Raw genomic sequence first — 18771 nt, forward strand, 5'->3', positions numbered from 1 at the left:
ACTTTGTTTTATATATATCAAAATGAAACTTTTTTTTTCTTGAAAAACATAAAACAAATTTGATGTATCAAAGAACAAGAAGACCAACCTTACAAATCAAAGGAGCAAGAGAGCAATGAAAGAAAAAAGAAAGATGAGGTTGGAAAATATTCTTTGTTTGAAATTGAGAAGTGACCTAAACCAAACTTAGGATCAGATAGGGATTGAAAGTAAGATGTCTACAAATAATTAAAATTACTTTTTTTTTTTAAAAAAAAAGGTAGGGTTTCTAAACCTAATTTCCTTTTAAAAAAAAAAGGTAGGGTTTCTAAACCTAATTTCCTTTAAAAATGGATGGCCTAAATAGGAATAAAAGTTAAATTTTATTTTGAATTATGATCCCTTCTTTAGAATCACCATCAATTTGTGCCTCTTATTGAGGCAGTCCATCATCAGTGTTGTGACCCTTTCCAAACCACCAACCCTACTCTATTATACATATAAAATAATAATAATAATAAAGTTCAAATTCTATTTTAGTCCTTTATTTTATTTTAATTTTAATACTTAAAAAATTCTTGGTCATTAAGTTTCTGAGAACTAACTAATAAAAAGTTAAGGCACCATTTTTTTGTTTTTTTTTTGGGTTAATTTGCATTAGTGCTTGGTAGACATTTGAAGTTGCATGGGGTGGTCTTAGTGTCAAGTTTTTAATAGTGAAAGAGAGAGAAAGTGGCAACAAGGACAACTAATTTTTGTGCCAAAAAAATAAAAAGAAGCAAAATTTTTCAAAACTTGAGTAGAAAACACAAGATTTAAAATATATAATAGAGACTAAAGTAGAATTTAAGTGTTCATAATCCTTTTATTTTTAGTTTTAAGTTTTTTAAAATTATCATTGTTTGGTTACAATTTTTTTTTTTTTAATGTTTTTAACCTTCTTAAAATTACTTTTAAACTTTTATCCAAAATTCAAAAACAAAAACAGAATTTTCAGTTTTCAAAAAGCATATGCAAATTAAAATAGTGTTTACAAGTTTTTTTTTTGGAAGTTTAATTTTAAAAAACAGAGAACCAAGAGCAAAATGATTATTAAAACCTAAAGTTTTCATTTTGTATAAGAAAAAATCGCTTTTAATAACAATATTTTCTAATGTTACACTTCTTCCCTATAAGCAAAAATTAAAAAAAAAAACACCAAATATTTCCAAAGACACTATTAAAATGGATCAACCCATTTTAGAAGCAATGATTTTGGTACAATAACAATATAACAAAACTCTGTTTAAATATGTTTGATGTTATAACAAAATATAAATTACAACAGCATGAAAACTTGGTAAGTTGTGATTCATATTCTATAGTTCAATGGGCTCTACAGTTCAAAAGTACACATTTTGAATTGGCAAACATCTACAGTTATGAATATTTCCACTTTCAATATTTAAAGGCCCATCTAGATGGCTAACTTTGATCTAGATTTGATCAATATGGCTCTCTCTCAATCCTGACCATCCAATCCATTCAACTGATACAGCAGAGAGTTCAAACTTCAAAGGGGCATTAACAATTAGATCTTTTGAAGTCCCAGCTTCAGGTAGTGACTAATTACACAAAGAATAAACCGCACACAAAATAATTCAGTTCACAGAGAATGTTGCACAAATATCAACATCAGAGAGGAGAATGAAAGTAGAATTAGATTTTTGCAGAAATTTCTTCTTCCTCCAACAATTTTATAAGCAGCACGCCCTATAACTTTTCAAAATAGAATAACCAGCATTACCACAAAATGTAAGAGTATAACTTTATACCTAGAGTGTAGAAGCTCCGTTCCTCGAACTGATTTTCTACACCCTCCATCCATCGTTAGAATATCCGTAGTTTGTATTTGGAATGCTGATATGATATACCCCATCACTGTCGAGTTTCTTTTGAAGTGATGTAAGCTCTGCTTTCGGTAACGTTGGCATTAGCAAGAACCTCGGAAGCGATGTCCCAGCTTCCACTTCTACGACCCCAACTTGAGTGTCGAGCTTCTGATCTAATGGTGGGCGCTCGATGATCAGAACCCAAACTAGAGTTAGCCTCTGAGACATTAAGCTGAGGACCAGTGCTCCCTCTACTGCGTATGTCCTCGTTAATGTCTTCGATATCACGACGCTGGGAAATCTTCAGTAGGTCTTCACCAATATCTAGATCATCTTCAACCTTTGAACGTGGATCCCCGTCCAAATCATCATGTTCGGTTGCACCCATTGGAGGCAGAGGGGGAGGAGCTGGAGGAACTGGTACCTCCTCTTGTACCAAGGCTCGAAAGTTGTTCTTTGAGGGCTTTACTTTTGAGCAAAATACTTCCAGAAAATTATTCAGACAACCTTGATTGTAGACGCTAGACCTGCTGTCAGCTCGGTACCGGAAATTTTCATAGGTTGTCTGGAAAAATGTAACGATCCAAATCTGGTTAATACCATTTAAACGCACACATACACGAATTATGATGTTGAGTACCCAAAATAGGCTAAGTTCAGAAAAAAAATTTCTACACTTAAATTTGAAGCTCTAACAACTCAGAGACCTGACATGTATTAAATGAAGTTGGATATTAACAAAATCAGAACTTAACCAACCTGGTTTGTGCCTATAAGGTACAAATGGAAGCCAGTGAGCCCACCAACAAACCACAGAGAGATGAAACAATAACCCATTAGTATAACTGAGGCAGGGGATTCCTTCATTGCCTTCCAGACTGTGCCCTTATTTTCCTCCATCAGAACTTTAATGTAAAAAGCTGATATCGCAAATACGTAGATGCAAAGAAGAGTTGAAGACGACACGAACATAAAGAAGAAGCGATAATTACGCTGCACAAGCACAAAGGGTGATTGGGTTGGTATTAAGATGCAGAATAATATCAACAGAAGTCAAGAATAATATAACTAAGACAGTGTAGAACTTAAAAGACCATAGAGTAATTGAGATGGAGTTTAAAAGCATACAAGACCAATGCATTGGCCAACCCATGGGCAATGGTGATCAAATCTTTCGACGCAATTGTTGCAAATAGAGCAGTGGGAGCAACGAGGAGGACGGTAGAGCATACATGTGTCGCAGTACTTCACCCTCACAGCTACACCATTGACAGTAACTTCTTTTATTCGAGGAAATTGGAGGCTTGGTGTTTGCCTTCCCCCAGGATCAACTGATAAAGAAGACTCATAACGAAATTCATCTTCTGGGGGGTGTGTATTCCGTGGAACTATACCCGGGTCCCGAGAAGAAGTGAGAAAAAGCAGCACCAATATCTATGGCAACCAACCAAGAGACCACATTATACCAAATCTTCGGTATATTGTTTTTCTTTTCAAACAAAAGTGCATTGGAAAATTCATATTTAATTAGAAAGACATATTTGGTGTCGAAATTAAAATTGATAATTATAATATTGGCATGGCAACATTGTCAAATACTGGTAAACATACCACAAGAATGCAAAATTACGCAGTGGAAATCCACAGTAGCATCAAGTTTAACTATATGGTACTAGAGAATTATCTCATTGAAATTTATATTTAACCATTGGTACCGCAACTCCAGCTGAAAGACTTGGATCCAAGACATTTCCCTATGTTATGCCAAGATGTGCTAACAGGACCAGATTGGTGGAGCTTCAATTCTACGTAAGATGATGCGACACAAGCTATGTAATTCAAAGAAATTTCTCTTCTAAATGATTAGGTTTCAATCATAAAACTACGAAACAGTCGACCAGATAATTTATTTTCTGCTTTCTCAAGCTTTTTTTTTTTTTAAATAAGATAGCTCTAGGAGGCTATAATAAATTGGACGGATGTTTAATATTGATGTTTAATATTACAGAACGAAAACTATTTTCTCTATCCTTTTACTTTGATCTCTGTAGCTTCCCTCTACTTCCTCACTCCCTTCCCCTCTTCATATGCATTCCTCATATATTTGAGCTCTCTGTTGACTATCCAAATTTAAATATATATATTTATAACATCTCTGCGATAAAACTTTCTCCATATTCTCTATGATCCATGTTGCCTGCTATTCTCAATAGCACATTTTATCATTTTCTTGACTAAAGATAATTTGATTGTTCCCTTCCTTATTAATAAAAAAGTGCACAAAACTAGGCATATGAGTTCTTGCTCTACATCATACCTATCCTCAACTCGATCTTCACTTGCATTGTTCCAACACATTAAGTGCCCTAAAGAACCTATATAATAAGAATCATGACCATATTCAAAGTTCAAACCAATATGTGATCAGCACTACAAACTCAAAATACCAGGTAGTGCCCTTAAGCATACAAACCCATAACATAAACATGGCACACAATCTGAAGAGACTTCGCATATTGTTTTACTTTAAATAAATGTCAAACACCAAACTGGACCAGAGGGAAAAGCCAGAGAATACTTACATAGATAGTAAACACGATAGCTACCACCAGAACAGCATATCCAGCATTATATGATTCAAATTCATGCAGAAGATTCCTTGCAACAAATGCACAAAAGATTATAACTGGAACAACAATCAATGATATGGTCACAATGACTGACCTAGCGTCAGGCCCAAATATTAGCCTTCCTCCAAGGATAAACTTCTGCAAAAGAGATGCCAAAAGCATTTTTAGAAAATGGATTAAAGAAACACGAGACTAGACAGAGGAAAAGTTTGTATAAGAAGCTTTGCATGGTTCATCTTAATCCAAATAAAGACAAGATTTCTTCCGTTGCTGATAATGTTACAGAACACTGTTATACTTGGAAAAACAACAATAAACCAACCAAATGAGTGTTTAATTCTATGAAAAAGGTTATAAATGAAATTAAATTGAGTGGAGAGAGGGGATCAGACAAGTGAACTAGAAATCCAAGCCCACATAAAACCATGAGGGAAACCTCCAAATATTGAGGAAAATAAATGATGCTGTTGAAATCTAAACTAACTAAGACCCATAGGTAGAAAAAGTGTACATCCGTCAATATCTTAGGTCAGATTCTAACTGCTCAAAATGATTCCTTCAATTCCAGGTCGACAATAGAAAAACTGAAATATAATGTATGGTCAGTAGTTCAGTACAAACATCGTTCCTACATCTCATTCAAGCAGTACTGCCAATATCAAATCCATTGAATGTAGAGGAGTTGGAGGATTTTTGTTGATGAGAAGTTATATAATTATTGACAATGATTTGTTTAAAATATGTGCTTAGAAAATATGGGGTAAGAGATAGTAGGTAAACTTATTCCAAATTCATTTGTCATTTGTGAATCTGGAATTATACTTTTTTTGGAACACAAAATGACTATTACTAAATTTAAATAGCCTAAAAATCTCCAAGTCATGAAGTAGTTTTACTACCGGACTGAAGCCCTAGATCCATCCAAGAAGTCAAAAACATGCACAATAGCAAAGCTATCCACTATTCCATCCAGGGCTGTCAAGGCACGATTATAAACACTGTTTGAAGCCCAAGATAGAATGACATTGAAGAGAAAATAGCACAAAAGGGATATATACGAGAACATGTCTACCTTAAATGTGACAGCTAAAGTATAAAGTTACATCTTTTCTCCTTGCTAAAATACTTTATGTTTTATCTTACCTCAACCCCGTGTCACATTTTCTTTACTCCTCTTTGACTCCTTAAAAGGCCTATTCTATTATTTCTACCGTGAATCTAATCTTGTTTCCATCATTACCACAGCGGATCTAAACAGCTCTTCCCCATGTTACCAGGAGTTATCCATGGTGATCTGTCTGTGAGGGAGATATTTACATTACACCTAGACCTAGTTTCATCGGCCTGGTTCCTTTATTTGTAAATGATAACCTATTTAATAGTTTTAAGTCTGAGGAGCACATAAAACCAACTCCATCAAATGGTTCAGAAGATTCTAAGTAAGCTCGATCGTTGTCAATAAAGAAGCCCACAAAAAGATATCCAGTCGATACTTGGAATATGCATACATGACTTTTTACTCATTTTGAAAATCCACCAAAAAGACGCTCATGATCTTGCTCGTTTTCACCCACAATTAGTCAAAAACATCTGTGCTTCAAAAACTATTTCCACGAGACCCCCAACACGAGGAAATCATCTCACAACGAGATGAGTGAACTGGGGCATATTATGACACTACTTAGATATTTGCAACGTGAACAGAAATATACATACACGTCCAAGCTATAAGGCATACACGAGAAGCAGCCCTCAGAAAACAACACCTTTGTGCTGAACTCTCTTTAAACCAATAACTTTAGACACCAAAATCATTCCACGTCATCTAGAATGTCTTTGGGCCCCACGTACACAGGATAAACTACTACCATATTTCGCCTGTCCATTCTCCCTACAGCCTATACAATAATGAATAAACTGTTGTTACGTTGTACCAGAAAATTGAAGGGGCTGTATGGTATTATGATTTAAAGAACTCTATTTGCTTGCAAGAAAGAAGATGAAGCTCTATAGTCAACTGAGCCATCGAGCTCGACAATTTCTATGCCAACAAGTAATAAACAAAACAAAAGAAGAACATAAAATTTCGAATTTATCCTCATTGCCTCCACTTAATAATCAACCCAACGGAAATACTGAGCTACCAACGCATGGAAACCTAATTGAACCCAAGTTACAAGCTTCACTATATAAAAAAAGCAAAAAGAGAGAAACGCATAGCACGAAAATTCCCTCCAAATTTCAAAAACCAGAGTGTACCCAGATGAGGAGAAAACACAAGAGCGCAATTGAATCGAAAAAAGAGCAGAGTAATAGGAAGCTCACGTTACTCCCTTTCCAAACTTGGTAGACGCGCTTCGCCATGGCGGGCCGAGTTCCCCCTCCAAGCTAAGCAGGAAGAGAGTCGTATATTTGGAACTTGTGGACGCTCATCTCGTCGGCATTAAGACCGACCGAGGTACAAAAGTCACAGGGACGTTTCACCCCGATGAGCCGACGGCGATTGTGGAGCTTGGTTTTGGGATTTTTCAGGGGTAATGGCGATTGCTGTTTCCAAATCCCGAGGGCTGCTGCAAGAACATGGGGAGCAGGATTTTCAGTGTCGCCCTGTTTCTCCCCCAACTTGTGTGGAAGGAAGAAACTGTTCGCGACTGAATGAAAAAACTGAATAAAGCCTTCGGGAAAGGGAAATGAAATGGAACTCTCCTCGTCTGCGCTGCTCGTTTACTAATGCACTCTAAAATGTTGCTTTTTTCGCTTCCCACTCTTTTTTCTTTTTCTTTTTTTTTTTTTCATTTTCTTCAAATGCATATTTCACCATATTCTGCCCAGGGTTTTGACTTTTTTTTTTTCCCTCGTTTAATTATATGTTTAGTTTTTTTAATACAATTAAATGTTTAGTTGTTCACATAACCCATACCTAAATCCATTAAAGATATATATATTCTGCCCTTCGATGTTCAAATTCGCATCGTATTGTTAGAACTAAAAAAAATTTAAAATTATTTTTAAAATTTACCTTTTTTTCTTTTAAAAATTGTGTGAGTTTATTTATACAAAAGTCTTGAGATTCAATCAACAAAATTTGTGGCTCAACTCCATTAGGCTGTGGACGAGTGAGATGAGTGTGCAATTTTGATTATGTTATGGTTTGGATTGGGTAAATGTCAGGATACTATTAAGGAAAATCTAAAGTCATTATGACTTTACTTTTGGGTCTCGTTCAGACGTTGATTTCTCAAATTGTATGGTATTGTTCACTTTTGATATAAGTCCTCGTGGCTTTGATTTTGATACAACTAAAAGTTCTCGTATAAATATAAATGTTATTCCTTACTTATATAGCAGTTATTTTCCTCTTATAACGTAGAATTTTGGTCGTATTACTAACAAATTGTTTTTAGTACATGGCAACTAATAATTGGATGGGGATAAATGAACTACTTTTTTATGATACCTTTTTTGAGTTATTGACATAGATAAATAAAAATGTACTTTCAAATTCAGTTCGAAATTTTATAAAAAATATATTATTTTAGTCAAAGTCAAACTCAACTGACAGTTAATAAAAACAATTGAATTAAGCCAATATGAGTTTAGGTTAGCGGTTAAGATATCTTCCTCATTCTTAGTTCAATCTTCATCCCCGTGATCATGGTACTAAAACAACATGTAAATCAAATATTATTAATGATACTTATTATTATTGGAATTTTTGCCAAATCAATCATAGCGGTTACGTATGGAGCAATACGATAGAAGGGTTGGGCTACATCAGGGAGGACAACCGGGACCATCGACAAGCGGAGCCGGTCCAAGAAGGACGACCGGGTCCTTAGAGGCCGGCCCACCAAGGGGCCGAGCCCACCTCGACGCCGACCCCTTCTCGACGCTAAGGTGCCGGTCCCTTCGATCCTCGCCTCTTTCCTTTTCCCTTTTGGTCCCTATGTCCAACATGTGACGTTCGGGCCCCAAAGTCGAGCCTTGTACCCGTTCCTCTACCGACGTTGGAGGTATCCCAGCCCAAAGTCCACAAACATCAAACATAGGGTTGACATCATGAGAAACCCTAAGGGGCGAGACGATTATAAATGGAGAGGGAGTCACCCCTTGAAGGTAAGTCAAGACTACACCATCAAGTCTCTTGCTCGTTTAAGTAATCTCTCCTTTTGCTAACTTATGTGACTAAAGTCACACCGGGTTAGGATTTTTGTTCGGTTTTGCAGGTATTCGGTCATGAAGTACTTGAGTTGGTGCGTGAAGCGGAGAGAATCGGTCTACCAGAATTCCAGCATCAACAATAGATTGACAGTAATTTACATATATCTCTAACCACAATATTGTGAGCTCGATCCTCCCACCCCCATGTGTTGTATAAAAAAGAATTATTATTGAAAATTTTATTATATAGTTTAGATAAACATATATATTCAACATTCGATCTCAAATATCACTCAATATCACTCAGCTATACTAAAATAGGGTTCACAACTTGAAAATGCATTCTCATACTAATAGAATATTTTTACGAGAATTAGTTCCAACCTCAATGTGACTACATGCATAAGATGTCAATTTTGTTTTCAAATTTATCTAGAGTCAAACATCTAACATGTAGATTTGTATTTTTCAATCATTTTATTGAACTAAAACCAATATATTTATATTTGATATGGAGATTTGTATTTCTCAACCATTTCCTTAAACTAAAGTCAACAAAAAAAAAAGAAAAAGAAATATATATAGTCAAATGGATGGATGTGCATGCATAGGTAACTAACTAGAAAAAACGAACACATGCATGAATCTAAGAGAGAGGTAACTACTTTTTATATATATATTTTTAGTACAACATGTGAGGATGGATGATCGAATTCATAACCTCGTAATTTGAGATATATGTCAATTATCGTTCACTAGATAATAGTTAAGGGATAAAATTTGTTAAAAGTTATTTAAAAATATAAAATGATAGATATAGTAATTTCAGATAAATGAGTAATTGCCCATTACCTGCGTTGGCATAAATTTACACGTAAAATTCTATATGCAGGTTCAAATTGAGTAATCTCAATTCCAAGTTGGAATCATCATATCTGAATTGTAATAATGGAAGGAAAAAAAAGAGAAAAAAAAAAAAAACAATTAGGTGGCAAGAGAAAGAGAGAGAATGAAAATCACCTCACTGAGCTCACTCATCGATTTCACCCGCGCGCGCGCCGAAAGCCCTACCGCGCTGAATCCGCTCCCCACGATCCGAAAGGTTCGTCTCTATTTTTGTTTCTCTTCATAATGTTTTCGCAATATTTGTTTGTTCTCTTCGAATTTTCTGCAGTAGAGGAATTGTTCGTCGCATGTAATTATCAATCCTCTGTTATTATCGATCATTCTTCTGCGTGAGATTTGGCGCTTCATGTCTTTCTACAACATTTTTGGATACAAACATAATGTTCTGTGCAGACTGCTGCATTTCACATTGACTGGTTATAGGCAACTGAATTACCTCCACTGTCTAAAAAAGGGAAGGTTTCAGCGACAGATCCTCTCTACATTTCTTTGATTTCCCAACTCATATGACAGTTGAATCCGAAACTTCAGGTTACTGCTGAAAAACTCGTAAGTTTAAGCTATTTTACAAGTTTAGCCAGCTGAACAATTGAAAAAGGATAAAATTACTCCCAAAATTGGTTCATAAAATTTCAATTTCATTAATTAGAACTTCATATTTGTGATCTGGTTGCAAGTTAAATCGTATAATTTTCTCACCTCTATTTCTGTCTTGGTTAAATTATCAAATTGGTCGATATGGTTTTAGTTTAGTTTCGAATTGGTTCTTATAGTTTTAAATGTTTCAATTTGGCCTCTATGATTTGGTTAAACTTCACAAATCATCCCTAAAAATTTTCCGCACTAGAAAACTCACTATTGTTCTCCTAATTTTTACCTAGCCTAAACCCTAATATAGTAAGATAACAGTAACAAAATAAGCCAAATAGAAAACACTAACTCATTACCACATAAATAGACAACTTGCTACGTTAGTAACAGTAGGGACGACTGGTGAGGTTTGACCCTACCGTAGAGACGAAATTGAAACATTTAGAACATAGGAACCAATTTTGAAACTAATTTCAAATCATAGAGTGCAAATTGAAACTTTTAAAACTATAGAGACTAATTTGCAACTTGGATAAAACCATAGGGACCAAATTTGTAATTTAATCCTGCAATTTGTACAATACTTTTCTTTGTTTTCATTTTATAAGCTTGAAGGTTATCAATAAAGATAGATTTTCCCTCGGATGTGCCATAGAAGTTCGTATTTACCAGGAAAATGTGAGAAGTGCCTACATATGCACGATGAAGAGGAAATTAAATGGAGATCACATGGAACTGGAAATTGTAACTACACTAAATTTAAAGACCTATTTTTGTAAGCTAGAAGACGAGTTTATTATGTTGAAAGGGAATGGTAGAAAGAAATTGTCTCCAGTAGACATATTATTCTATTTGGATTTAGATTCTGTTATATGGTTAATTCAACGCTTTGTGCATGCATCCAATGTGGCAGATGAAGAATATGGTCTTGGGAGAACCTTGATGATTCCAGATTTAGAATCTCTCCATGGTCAGTTGATTCTCATTGCTGATTGATACTTTCTAATGCTTTAAGATATTTTATTTAGTCTTCACGTTGTATCAGTGTCTTCGTAGTTGATAAGCACTCTTGGATTTTCGATCAATAAATTCCATCCACTTTGAGCTTTTGTTCATGATGACATTTTAGTTTCTGTATTTGGATCAAACACAGAGCACCACTCTGCTCATCTCATAGCAAAAGAATTGCAATAAATGGACGCAGAAAAACAAAGTGATGGACGATGAATCTAACTCTTAAGTAAGATACCAATGAAAACAAAAACCTGCTCCAAAAGAAATTTCAATAATGAAAGACGAGATACTGTTCCATGAAACACCTTGCTTGGTCTGTGTTCAATAACCTTAAAATGGTTCTTATAAAATGGTCAAATGATCCAATGGAAGTCTCGTACCCTCACAACCATCTATTTATTTGGAATTAATCAAATACAATTCTCTTTGGCGCAGCCATTAAGATGTCCTTTCTTAAAAAAAAAAAAAAATTTCTGGAATATCTCCATGACGTCACCTTTGATTATGTTCCAGAATTTTAAAAAGAATTCTCCCATGAATCCATCTTTTCCTAGCCATTGCCCATCTTTATCTGAAATTCAATTTCATCCTGGACGTTCTGGCATGAACAAGCTCAAACTGTATATGGTATATAGTTTACTGAAGTATATAATTATTAACCATCTATCTCTTATCCATTTTTCATTCACGTGACCAAACTATTACCACTACTATACTACATTTCTGAAATAAAATTTCTCCTCCTCCTGGGTGCTAACATTATGCGAAAAAATGTTGTGTTTGCATCCCTTTCCTAAACCACTCTCATATTAGATTGGTGAAAATATATTTGTTCTTCCTTCTGGATGACATCTTACAATGGGCACTTCATTTGTTTTCTTCTCTCCATCACCTTGTCTCGAACAGCCCCCCTCCTCTTTATTATTAGTATTATCAGTAATAATGAATATGATTTTCCAATCCTTCCTCATTTTGTCTGTAGTTACCAATACTTCCTACCCCCATCTTTAGTAGCCCCTTCCAATCCTCTTAGTTTCTGATGAGTTTAAATCTAGGATGAAACCAATTTCATCTCCTGCCTGTCAAGACTCCGCCAATTTATTGAACTATAGGTGCTTCACCTAAATTTTATCTAATTTGAATGAGAATGTTGCCAAACCTTTATCTATCTCAAGGACTACTGGACGGTGGTTAGATCAGATGTTATCCTAATTTTCTTCATTGCACCTGATCTTGAAATTTGGTTACTTTATTTTGAGACACAAGAGATCTTGGGAAGGGGCCGTCTCAGCCCCTGTCCGTAGGCTGTTCTTTTGTTCTTTATTAATGAATCGTTTCTTTATCCCAAAAAAAAAAAAGATGCAAGAAATCTATCTAACAATGAATTGGTTGGGTCTTCTCTTAAATTTGACCCATATATTTGCCACATTAATTTTAACATATTTTACCCCTTCTAGCAGTGAGGCTAAGACTTTTCATTGATGTTGTTTGTTATCTTTTCCTTCAACATTTCATGGAAATGAGGCATTGATTTATGTACGGGTTCATCTTTCTTCATGGTGTGGAACTTTACAAAGGTTAATAAAAGTTTTATTGTGTTTGAAGGATCAAAATATTGAAGGGCTGCCACATTACAAAGATATCAAACAAAATGAATTCTGTTATCGCAAGTAAGATATTTTGATTATTTTCATCATCTCCATCCTTTCAATATTTTATATGTTCAAATGCATATTTTCATGAGTTTTATTCTATATTCTTGAATGCATTTTTTCTTAAGTGGGATGGGACAAAGTAACTTTAACATCAACCATCTCTATTCAAAGACAACTCTTTTCTCACCAACCTCAAGGGACAAACTTCTTTCAGTCTTCTCAAGATTATAAAGTTTTTTCAGCTATTCTTGTGGCTGAATGGCAACTTGTGTAGAGATTATGGGCATCAATTGTGAAGTTATTGGAGTTAAAGAGTAGGCTTCTATTGCAGATTGCAGTGTTGAAACTTGGCCTACCTCCTATCTTGATCTCCCCCTTGACGTTAATCCAAAGAGCATCATTTTCTGGACTCCTGTTGTTGTCAAACAAGCTTCAAATCAGAAAAGATTGATTTTCTTAAAATGTGGTAGATTGACTCTCATCCTTCCTACTTTTTTTTATGTTACTTTTTGATGTCCAAAGTGGCTTCTGCTACTGAAAGATTTGAGTTTCTACTGGGCAAGTCATAACAAGGAAGGACTCTCTCATCTGGTTAGTTGGAACAGGGTAGAGCAAGCAATTCGTTCTGGTTGTTTCAGCATTGGAAATCTCTATAACAAGATTCACTCTCTTTGGTAAAGTGGCTTTGGAGGTATGGCCTTTGGGTTCTGTTAATCCAAGGTTGTCATTTAAAATTGGAGGAAAGGGATGCTAGAATGGAGCTCGTGAATGGACTGAACTTTAAGATACCATACATCTTGCTTCTTTTTAGGGTACTATTTTCTTTTCATTTTGTTATTACAGCTTTTTTTTGTTGGTTTTAATTAATACCTATTGGATCACATTTTTGCAACCTTCTCTGTTTAGGTCTTCCTTTTGTGCTTTTCATCTTTGGAATAGAAAGCTCTCATTTCTTATTAGAAAAGGGTTTGCTTGTGAAAAAGATGCTAAATACTGAGTTTCAAAGGTAGATTGGTGGACTAACCAAGCTGCTATCAAATACTCTCTAGGCTCTTGGAAGGACATCTTTGAAATCATCTTTTGGGTGCTAGACTGGAGTTGCCGGTGGGTAATGGTGATTACGTTAGATTCTAGGAGGATGTTTCTAAAGTAAATGATGCTCTTTACCAAGTTTCAAGAATCTATGCGATTTCCAACAAGTAAAATCTCTCAGTCAAATTTGGTAGGCATCCTCCTCATCTTGGGATTTACCCTGAAGAAGCACAAAGGACTTGGAGATCACGCATGAATCTCTTATGGATTTCTCAAAAATTTATTTCTTACCCCCTTTCAAGATGAATTGCTTTGGATGAGTGATCCCATGGGTACCTTCAGTTGCAAGTCCTTGCTGAAAGATATCACTACGGTCTCTCAAACCCTCAATTATAATCTTTGCAAATAGTTTGGAAGGATTCTTTTCCAAAAGAGTGAAATTTCTTCTATGGAAGTTTTTGATGGGCGGTCTAATACCCATGATAAAGCTGAAAAATGAAATCCTAGTAGCACCCACCACCAAATTTGTGCACAATAAAACTGAACACCATCTCTTCATCAAATATACTTTGGCGCATTCATTATTAAGTTCCTTATTCTTTGGTGCATTCCTTATTAAGTTCCTTTTGATGATTGATTGCCTTGTTAAGTTCCTCCCTCTTTTCTGTATATTTCATCATTTCAATGAAATACTTGTATAAACAAAAGTTCTATTGTAGATTTTATGAATTTTGACTGGGTTTTTTCTTAGACATAAGAAGCAGAAGGAGGAGGATATTGCAGTTTGTGACTGCAAATTTGACGAAAATGATCCTGATAGTGCTTGTGGAGAGGGGTGCTTGAATGTACTAACCAGCACTGAGTGTACTCCTGGTTATTGTCCCTGTGGTGTTCATTGCAGAAATCAGGTTATCATGAGGCTACTTTATAATTTACCCGTATATAATATATTACTAATACAATTTATTTCTTTGATTGTACTCAATCTTCATTATATGGTACTGTACACTTTATTTGATGTGTTTGATTAAATTTGATTTTCTTCCTATAATTTTTTTTTTTTTTTGATTTTTGACTCAAGGATGCTGTTTCTCTTTTCTTTTTCTTTTTTCCTTAACGATTTCTTTGAAATTTGATTTGTCATTCTTATTTGAAGTAAATTTGCGGGGCCTTCTTCTATATTCTTTAGAGAACTCTCTGTCAATCGTCCATGCAACAGATTACATGTGTTGTTTATTTATTTAATTAGTTTTCCAGTTAGTCTATAATTGCAAACATTTGTTATTATGTGCTTGGAACGAGTTTAGAATGATGACTTGCATCCTTGATTTGTTTAGCTAAACTACATTATCCTTCAATTCCCAATATGCAACAGAGATTTCAGAAATGTGAGTATGCGAGAACAAAGTTGTTCAAAACTGGAGGTCGTGGGTGGGGCCTTATAGCTGATGAGGATATAAAGGTATTTAATTGTCAAAGTAGATAGATGTATTCCTTAAATATCTTATTGGATATTTATTGTTCTTCGGTTTTCCTCTGCTGATATGCTGTGCATCTTTATTTGCCGCCTTGACAATGTGATTAGACTGATGATTTTCATCAGCGTTCTAAGATGTAGTCGATTAGACAAATTTATTTATTCCTGAGTCGACATTAGGATAGCTTTTTGTTACCTCTATTATTGGTTTTTGGGTTATCAACCCACTGTTTTTGTACATTTCATATATTAGCAAACGATTAGTTTTGTTCTAAAAAAAGATGTAGTTGATGATCTTTAATAGTAGTCAACCAAGATGAAACTTGCCAACTTGATTTCAGTATCAATAGTATGGGATCTTGAAGTTCTATTATTTATATGTACTTTCCTAATCCTGTGCAACAGAGTAACATCAGATTTATTAGATTCCTTGCTGCAGAAGCATTCTTGTGGCGGCAATAGGACATAATTGAATTTCGTTCTCTAAAGATTGTGTTTCTTTTCTTTTTGTTTTGTGGGGACACAATGTAGGCAGGACAATTTATTATTGAATATTGTGGGGAAGTTATATCTTGGAAAGAAGCGAAACGAAGATCCCATGCGTATGAAAACCAGGGTAATATATCACTTCTATCAAAATTATATCTCTGATGCACTATACAATAAATTTAGGTCATCATTTTCTATGCCTTGATGGTAGGACTCAAGGATGCTTTCATCATCTCGCTCAATGCCTCTGAATCAATAGATGCCACTAGAAAGGGAAGTCTTGCTAGATTTATAAATCATTCATGGTGAGTCATGCCGAATATTACATAATATATGTATATGTATATATTTATAAAATAGAAAAAGCGAGAGAGTATGCCAGTAAACAAAATTTACTTTTCATTACTTAGTCAGTGTTGTCAATTATTTATTATAAGCTTGCAGCTGCCCAAATTGTGAGACGAGGAAGTGGAATGCGTTGGGTGAAATAAGGGTTGGAATATTTGCAAAGCAAGACATTTCCATTGGGACTGAATTGGCATATGATTATAATTTCGAATGGTATGGAGGTGCCAAAGTTCGTTGCCTCTGTGGTGCAAGCAGCTGTTCAGGATTCCTTGGAGCCAAGTCTCGTGGCTTCCTGGTAACCTTTGATTTGTAGAGAAGTTTTTATTTTTATTTTTTATTTTAAATAATTAATATAAAATTTCTGGACACTAAGAGCAGTGTGAATGTTTAGTCATGTGCCATGGTGATATCACATTGAACTAGCAATTTCACCTGTTTCTGGACCCCTCTTCAGGCGAGAGGGTGTATATTCATCACAAATTGGATAATCTGTTTTCCTTGCAAAACTATTTTCTTTCTTTTATATGTTCTGATGTACATCAATTGTTTTCTTTGCCAGGAGGATACTTATTTGTGGGAAGATGACGATGATAGGTAAAGCCTTTTCTATGCCTCTTCAACCATGTTATTCACCACTCCACCACTTTTTAAAGCTTGATTGTTCCTAAATAGCCAACGTTTGAGATCAGCTTTGGGTACTGGCGGACTGTGGGTCATGGAGTGAAAAAACTTTTCTCATTCTAAAGCCAGATTGTAGTTAGAACAAGTACAGAGGAAAATGTTAAGAAAGGGATCCAATTATTTCTGTTGATTAATTGTATGGGTGGTTAAAAATGTCTAGAATAATGCTATCATGATTTTGCGAGGCAATACCCCAAAATTCTCTGGTCTTCATGTATTCATGAAGTTGGAGTTTGGGTGTTAACCTGATTATATTACATTTTAGAGTCGAGAAGCCCAAAATACTAAATAACTTAACCTGTGTAGGTGGCCGACCTGATGATATTGTTTAATCTCGATCAGTAACGTAATGCGATCATATTATTTAGCTTGGTTAACGACAATGTTCAGTTATATTCACAGAGGGGCACCAGTAGTATTAAATTCCTAAATTGGCAAACATTATATTACTTTTACTTTGTTGCTTTGTTAGTATCCTTTGGTTTTTATCATAGCTTATCTACATGGAGGCATTTCTTTATTTTTGTTATGATATACCCTTTGCTTCTTTTCTAACAAGACGGCATTTAACCATCCTGCTTTGTTTTAGGTATTCAGTAGAGAAAATTCCGCTGTACGATTCTGCAGAGGATGAACCTTTCGCTAAGGCATTAAATAACCCATATCCCGAGTATGAGGGTTATCTGAAAAATGAGAACCCAATGATCTTGGACGATAATTTGGGAGCTGAATTGCAGCTGGGATCCACTGCATTCATTGATACCTCAAACAATTCAGTTCCATTGCAAAGTATAGTTGTGAGTGAAATAAAAAATGAAGTGAAAGAGGAGACAGAAAACCATCCACAAAATACGCAGCAGACCTTCTCACATCAGAATGCAATGATATCTCGTATCAGAAGTAATACTGCATGCCGTAATTATCGTGTTGGACCTGGACCTGTGGCCAAAAAACGGTCGAGAAACTTATCTAATGGAAGGACGAAAAATTTTACCCTGAAGCAAGTTGATGCAAAATATGTTGCTCGACTGTTAGAGTTAAAGGAAGCACAAGAAGAAGTCTTACAGTACGAGGTAATAAATGCGTTTTACTATAGTCTTTGTTGTCGGGATGTGGTGAAGAAATATCCTTCTGTGTGACATCTTAATGTGAAAACACTCTAGCTCGCTTCATTATTATTGCTCTGCTGATACTTCATTAAGTTTCTGTGCAGGAAATGAAGAATAAAGCTACCTCTGAACTTGATTCGTTGTACAATGAAATACGACCTGCCATAGAAGAATATGAGAGGGATAGCCAAGACAGTGTAGCTACCAGTGTGGCTGAGAAATGGATAGAAGCAAGCTGTTTGAAACTGAAGGCAGAATTTGATCTTTATTCTTCTATAGTCAGAAATGTTGCCTGCACTCCTCTAAGGTCAGGTGTCTCTACTGAACCTCAACCTCTTGAAGTGGCTGGTGACAACGACCTGAAATTAATAACTAATTAGTTTGTTTATCTCTGATAATATGGAGCTGAATTGATTACTGTGATAAACCACTTTTGTCGATCGCTTGGTGATGGTCGGGGCATGCTAGTTCTTATAGGAGCCTGCAAGATCAGTGGAGCAGTTTTTATTGAACTGTATTCAGATCCAAGGTAATTGAAGCCTTCAATTATGAGCGTATTTCTCATGCTATTTTTTCAAGCTATTTTCTATATTGTTGTACTCGTTTTACATGAGAATCATTTGATCTGATAATTGAAAAGTAGAATAGGAAGAAAATGGAGACATATAGTTACTGATGACATGATCGTGAGAAACGTTTGATAGAATTGAAAGGAATAACATTTGCATTTTGGGTAGTTAGCATCAACCTTGTATGGGTTTTATCGTATTTTTCTGATATGTTTAATGTTAATTTGAATCTCTTTTTATTTCATATGTTGTTGATACA

At 35.2% G+C, this 18771-nt stretch overlaps 2 protein-coding genes across 7 annotated transcripts; one reads left to right on the plus strand and one right to left on the minus strand.

Annotated features, from left to right (window-relative positions):
• Window positions 1-1523: 1523 nt before the first annotated feature.
• On the minus strand, window positions 1524-7211 carry LOC111006523 (protein S-acyltransferase 8). Its single transcript, XM_022278513.2, has 5 exons — window positions 6806-7211; window positions 4433-4618; window positions 2979-3284; window positions 2610-2843; window positions 1524-2415 (listed from the first exon to the last, which is right to left on the minus strand). Exons 1-5 carry the CDS (start codon window positions 6842-6844, stop codon window positions 1897-1899), a joined length of 1284 nt encoding a protein of 427 aa, XP_022134205.1. The 5' UTR covers window positions 6845-7211; the 3' UTR covers window positions 1524-1896.
• Window positions 7212-9581: 2370 nt separating this feature from the next.
• On the plus strand, window positions 9582-18690 carry ASHH1 (SET domain group 26). Of its 6 annotated transcripts, none has more exons than XM_022278236.2 (12): window positions 9582-9743; window positions 9941-10096; window positions 11052-11108; window positions 12758-12822; window positions 14591-14747; window positions 15215-15301; window positions 15848-15932; window positions 16017-16110; window positions 16250-16448; window positions 16713-16747; window positions 17424-17907; window positions 18048-18690. In XM_022278236.2, exons 3-12 carry the CDS (start codon window positions 11106-11108, stop codon window positions 18321-18323), a joined length of 1485 nt encoding a protein of 494 aa, XP_022133928.1. In that variant the 5' UTR covers window positions 9582-9743; window positions 9941-10096; window positions 11052-11105; the 3' UTR covers window positions 18324-18690. The 6 variants fall into 6 exon arrangements, with proteins under 6 accessions (XP_022133928.1, XP_022133929.1, XP_022133932.1 ...); XM_022278237.2 differs by having other exon boundaries at window positions 9941-10078; XM_022278240.2 differs by having other exon boundaries at window positions 18037-18188.
• The last annotated feature ends 81 nt before the right edge of the window (window positions 18691-18771 follow it).

Source organism: Momordica charantia (assembly GCF_013281855.1).
Source record: "Momordica charantia cultivar OHB3-1 chromosome 4 unlocalized genomic scaffold, Mcharantia_2.0 BLBB01000004.1, whole genome shotgun sequence".
Classification (NCBI taxonomy): Eukaryota; Viridiplantae; Streptophyta; class Magnoliopsida; order Cucurbitales; family Cucurbitaceae; genus Momordica; species Momordica charantia.

Bases quoted from the DNA above. Each gene is read 5' to 3' on its own strand.
- LOC111006523 (XM_022278513.2), bottom strand. From the start codon at position 6,844: ATGGCGAAGCGCGTCTACCAAGTTTGGAAAGGGAGTAAC. The intron at 4,619-6,805 runs GTGAGCTTCCTA...TCTCTTTTGCAG, and splicing joins AAGTTTGGAAAGGGAGTAAC to AAGTTTATCCTTGGAGGAAG. The intron at 2,416-2,609 runs GTTGGTTAAGTT...ACATTTTTCCAG, and splicing joins ACCTTATAGGCACAAACCAG to ACAACCTATGAAAATTTCCG.
- ASHH1 (XM_022278236.2), top strand. The intron at 16,111-16,249 runs GTGAGTCATGCC...ATAAGCTTGCAG, and splicing joins AGATTTATAAATCATTCATG to CTGCCCAAATTGTGAGACGA. The intron at 17,908-18,047 runs GTAATAAATGCG...GTTTCTGTGCAG, and splicing joins AAGAAGTCTTACAGTACGAG to GAAATGAAGAATAAAGCTAC.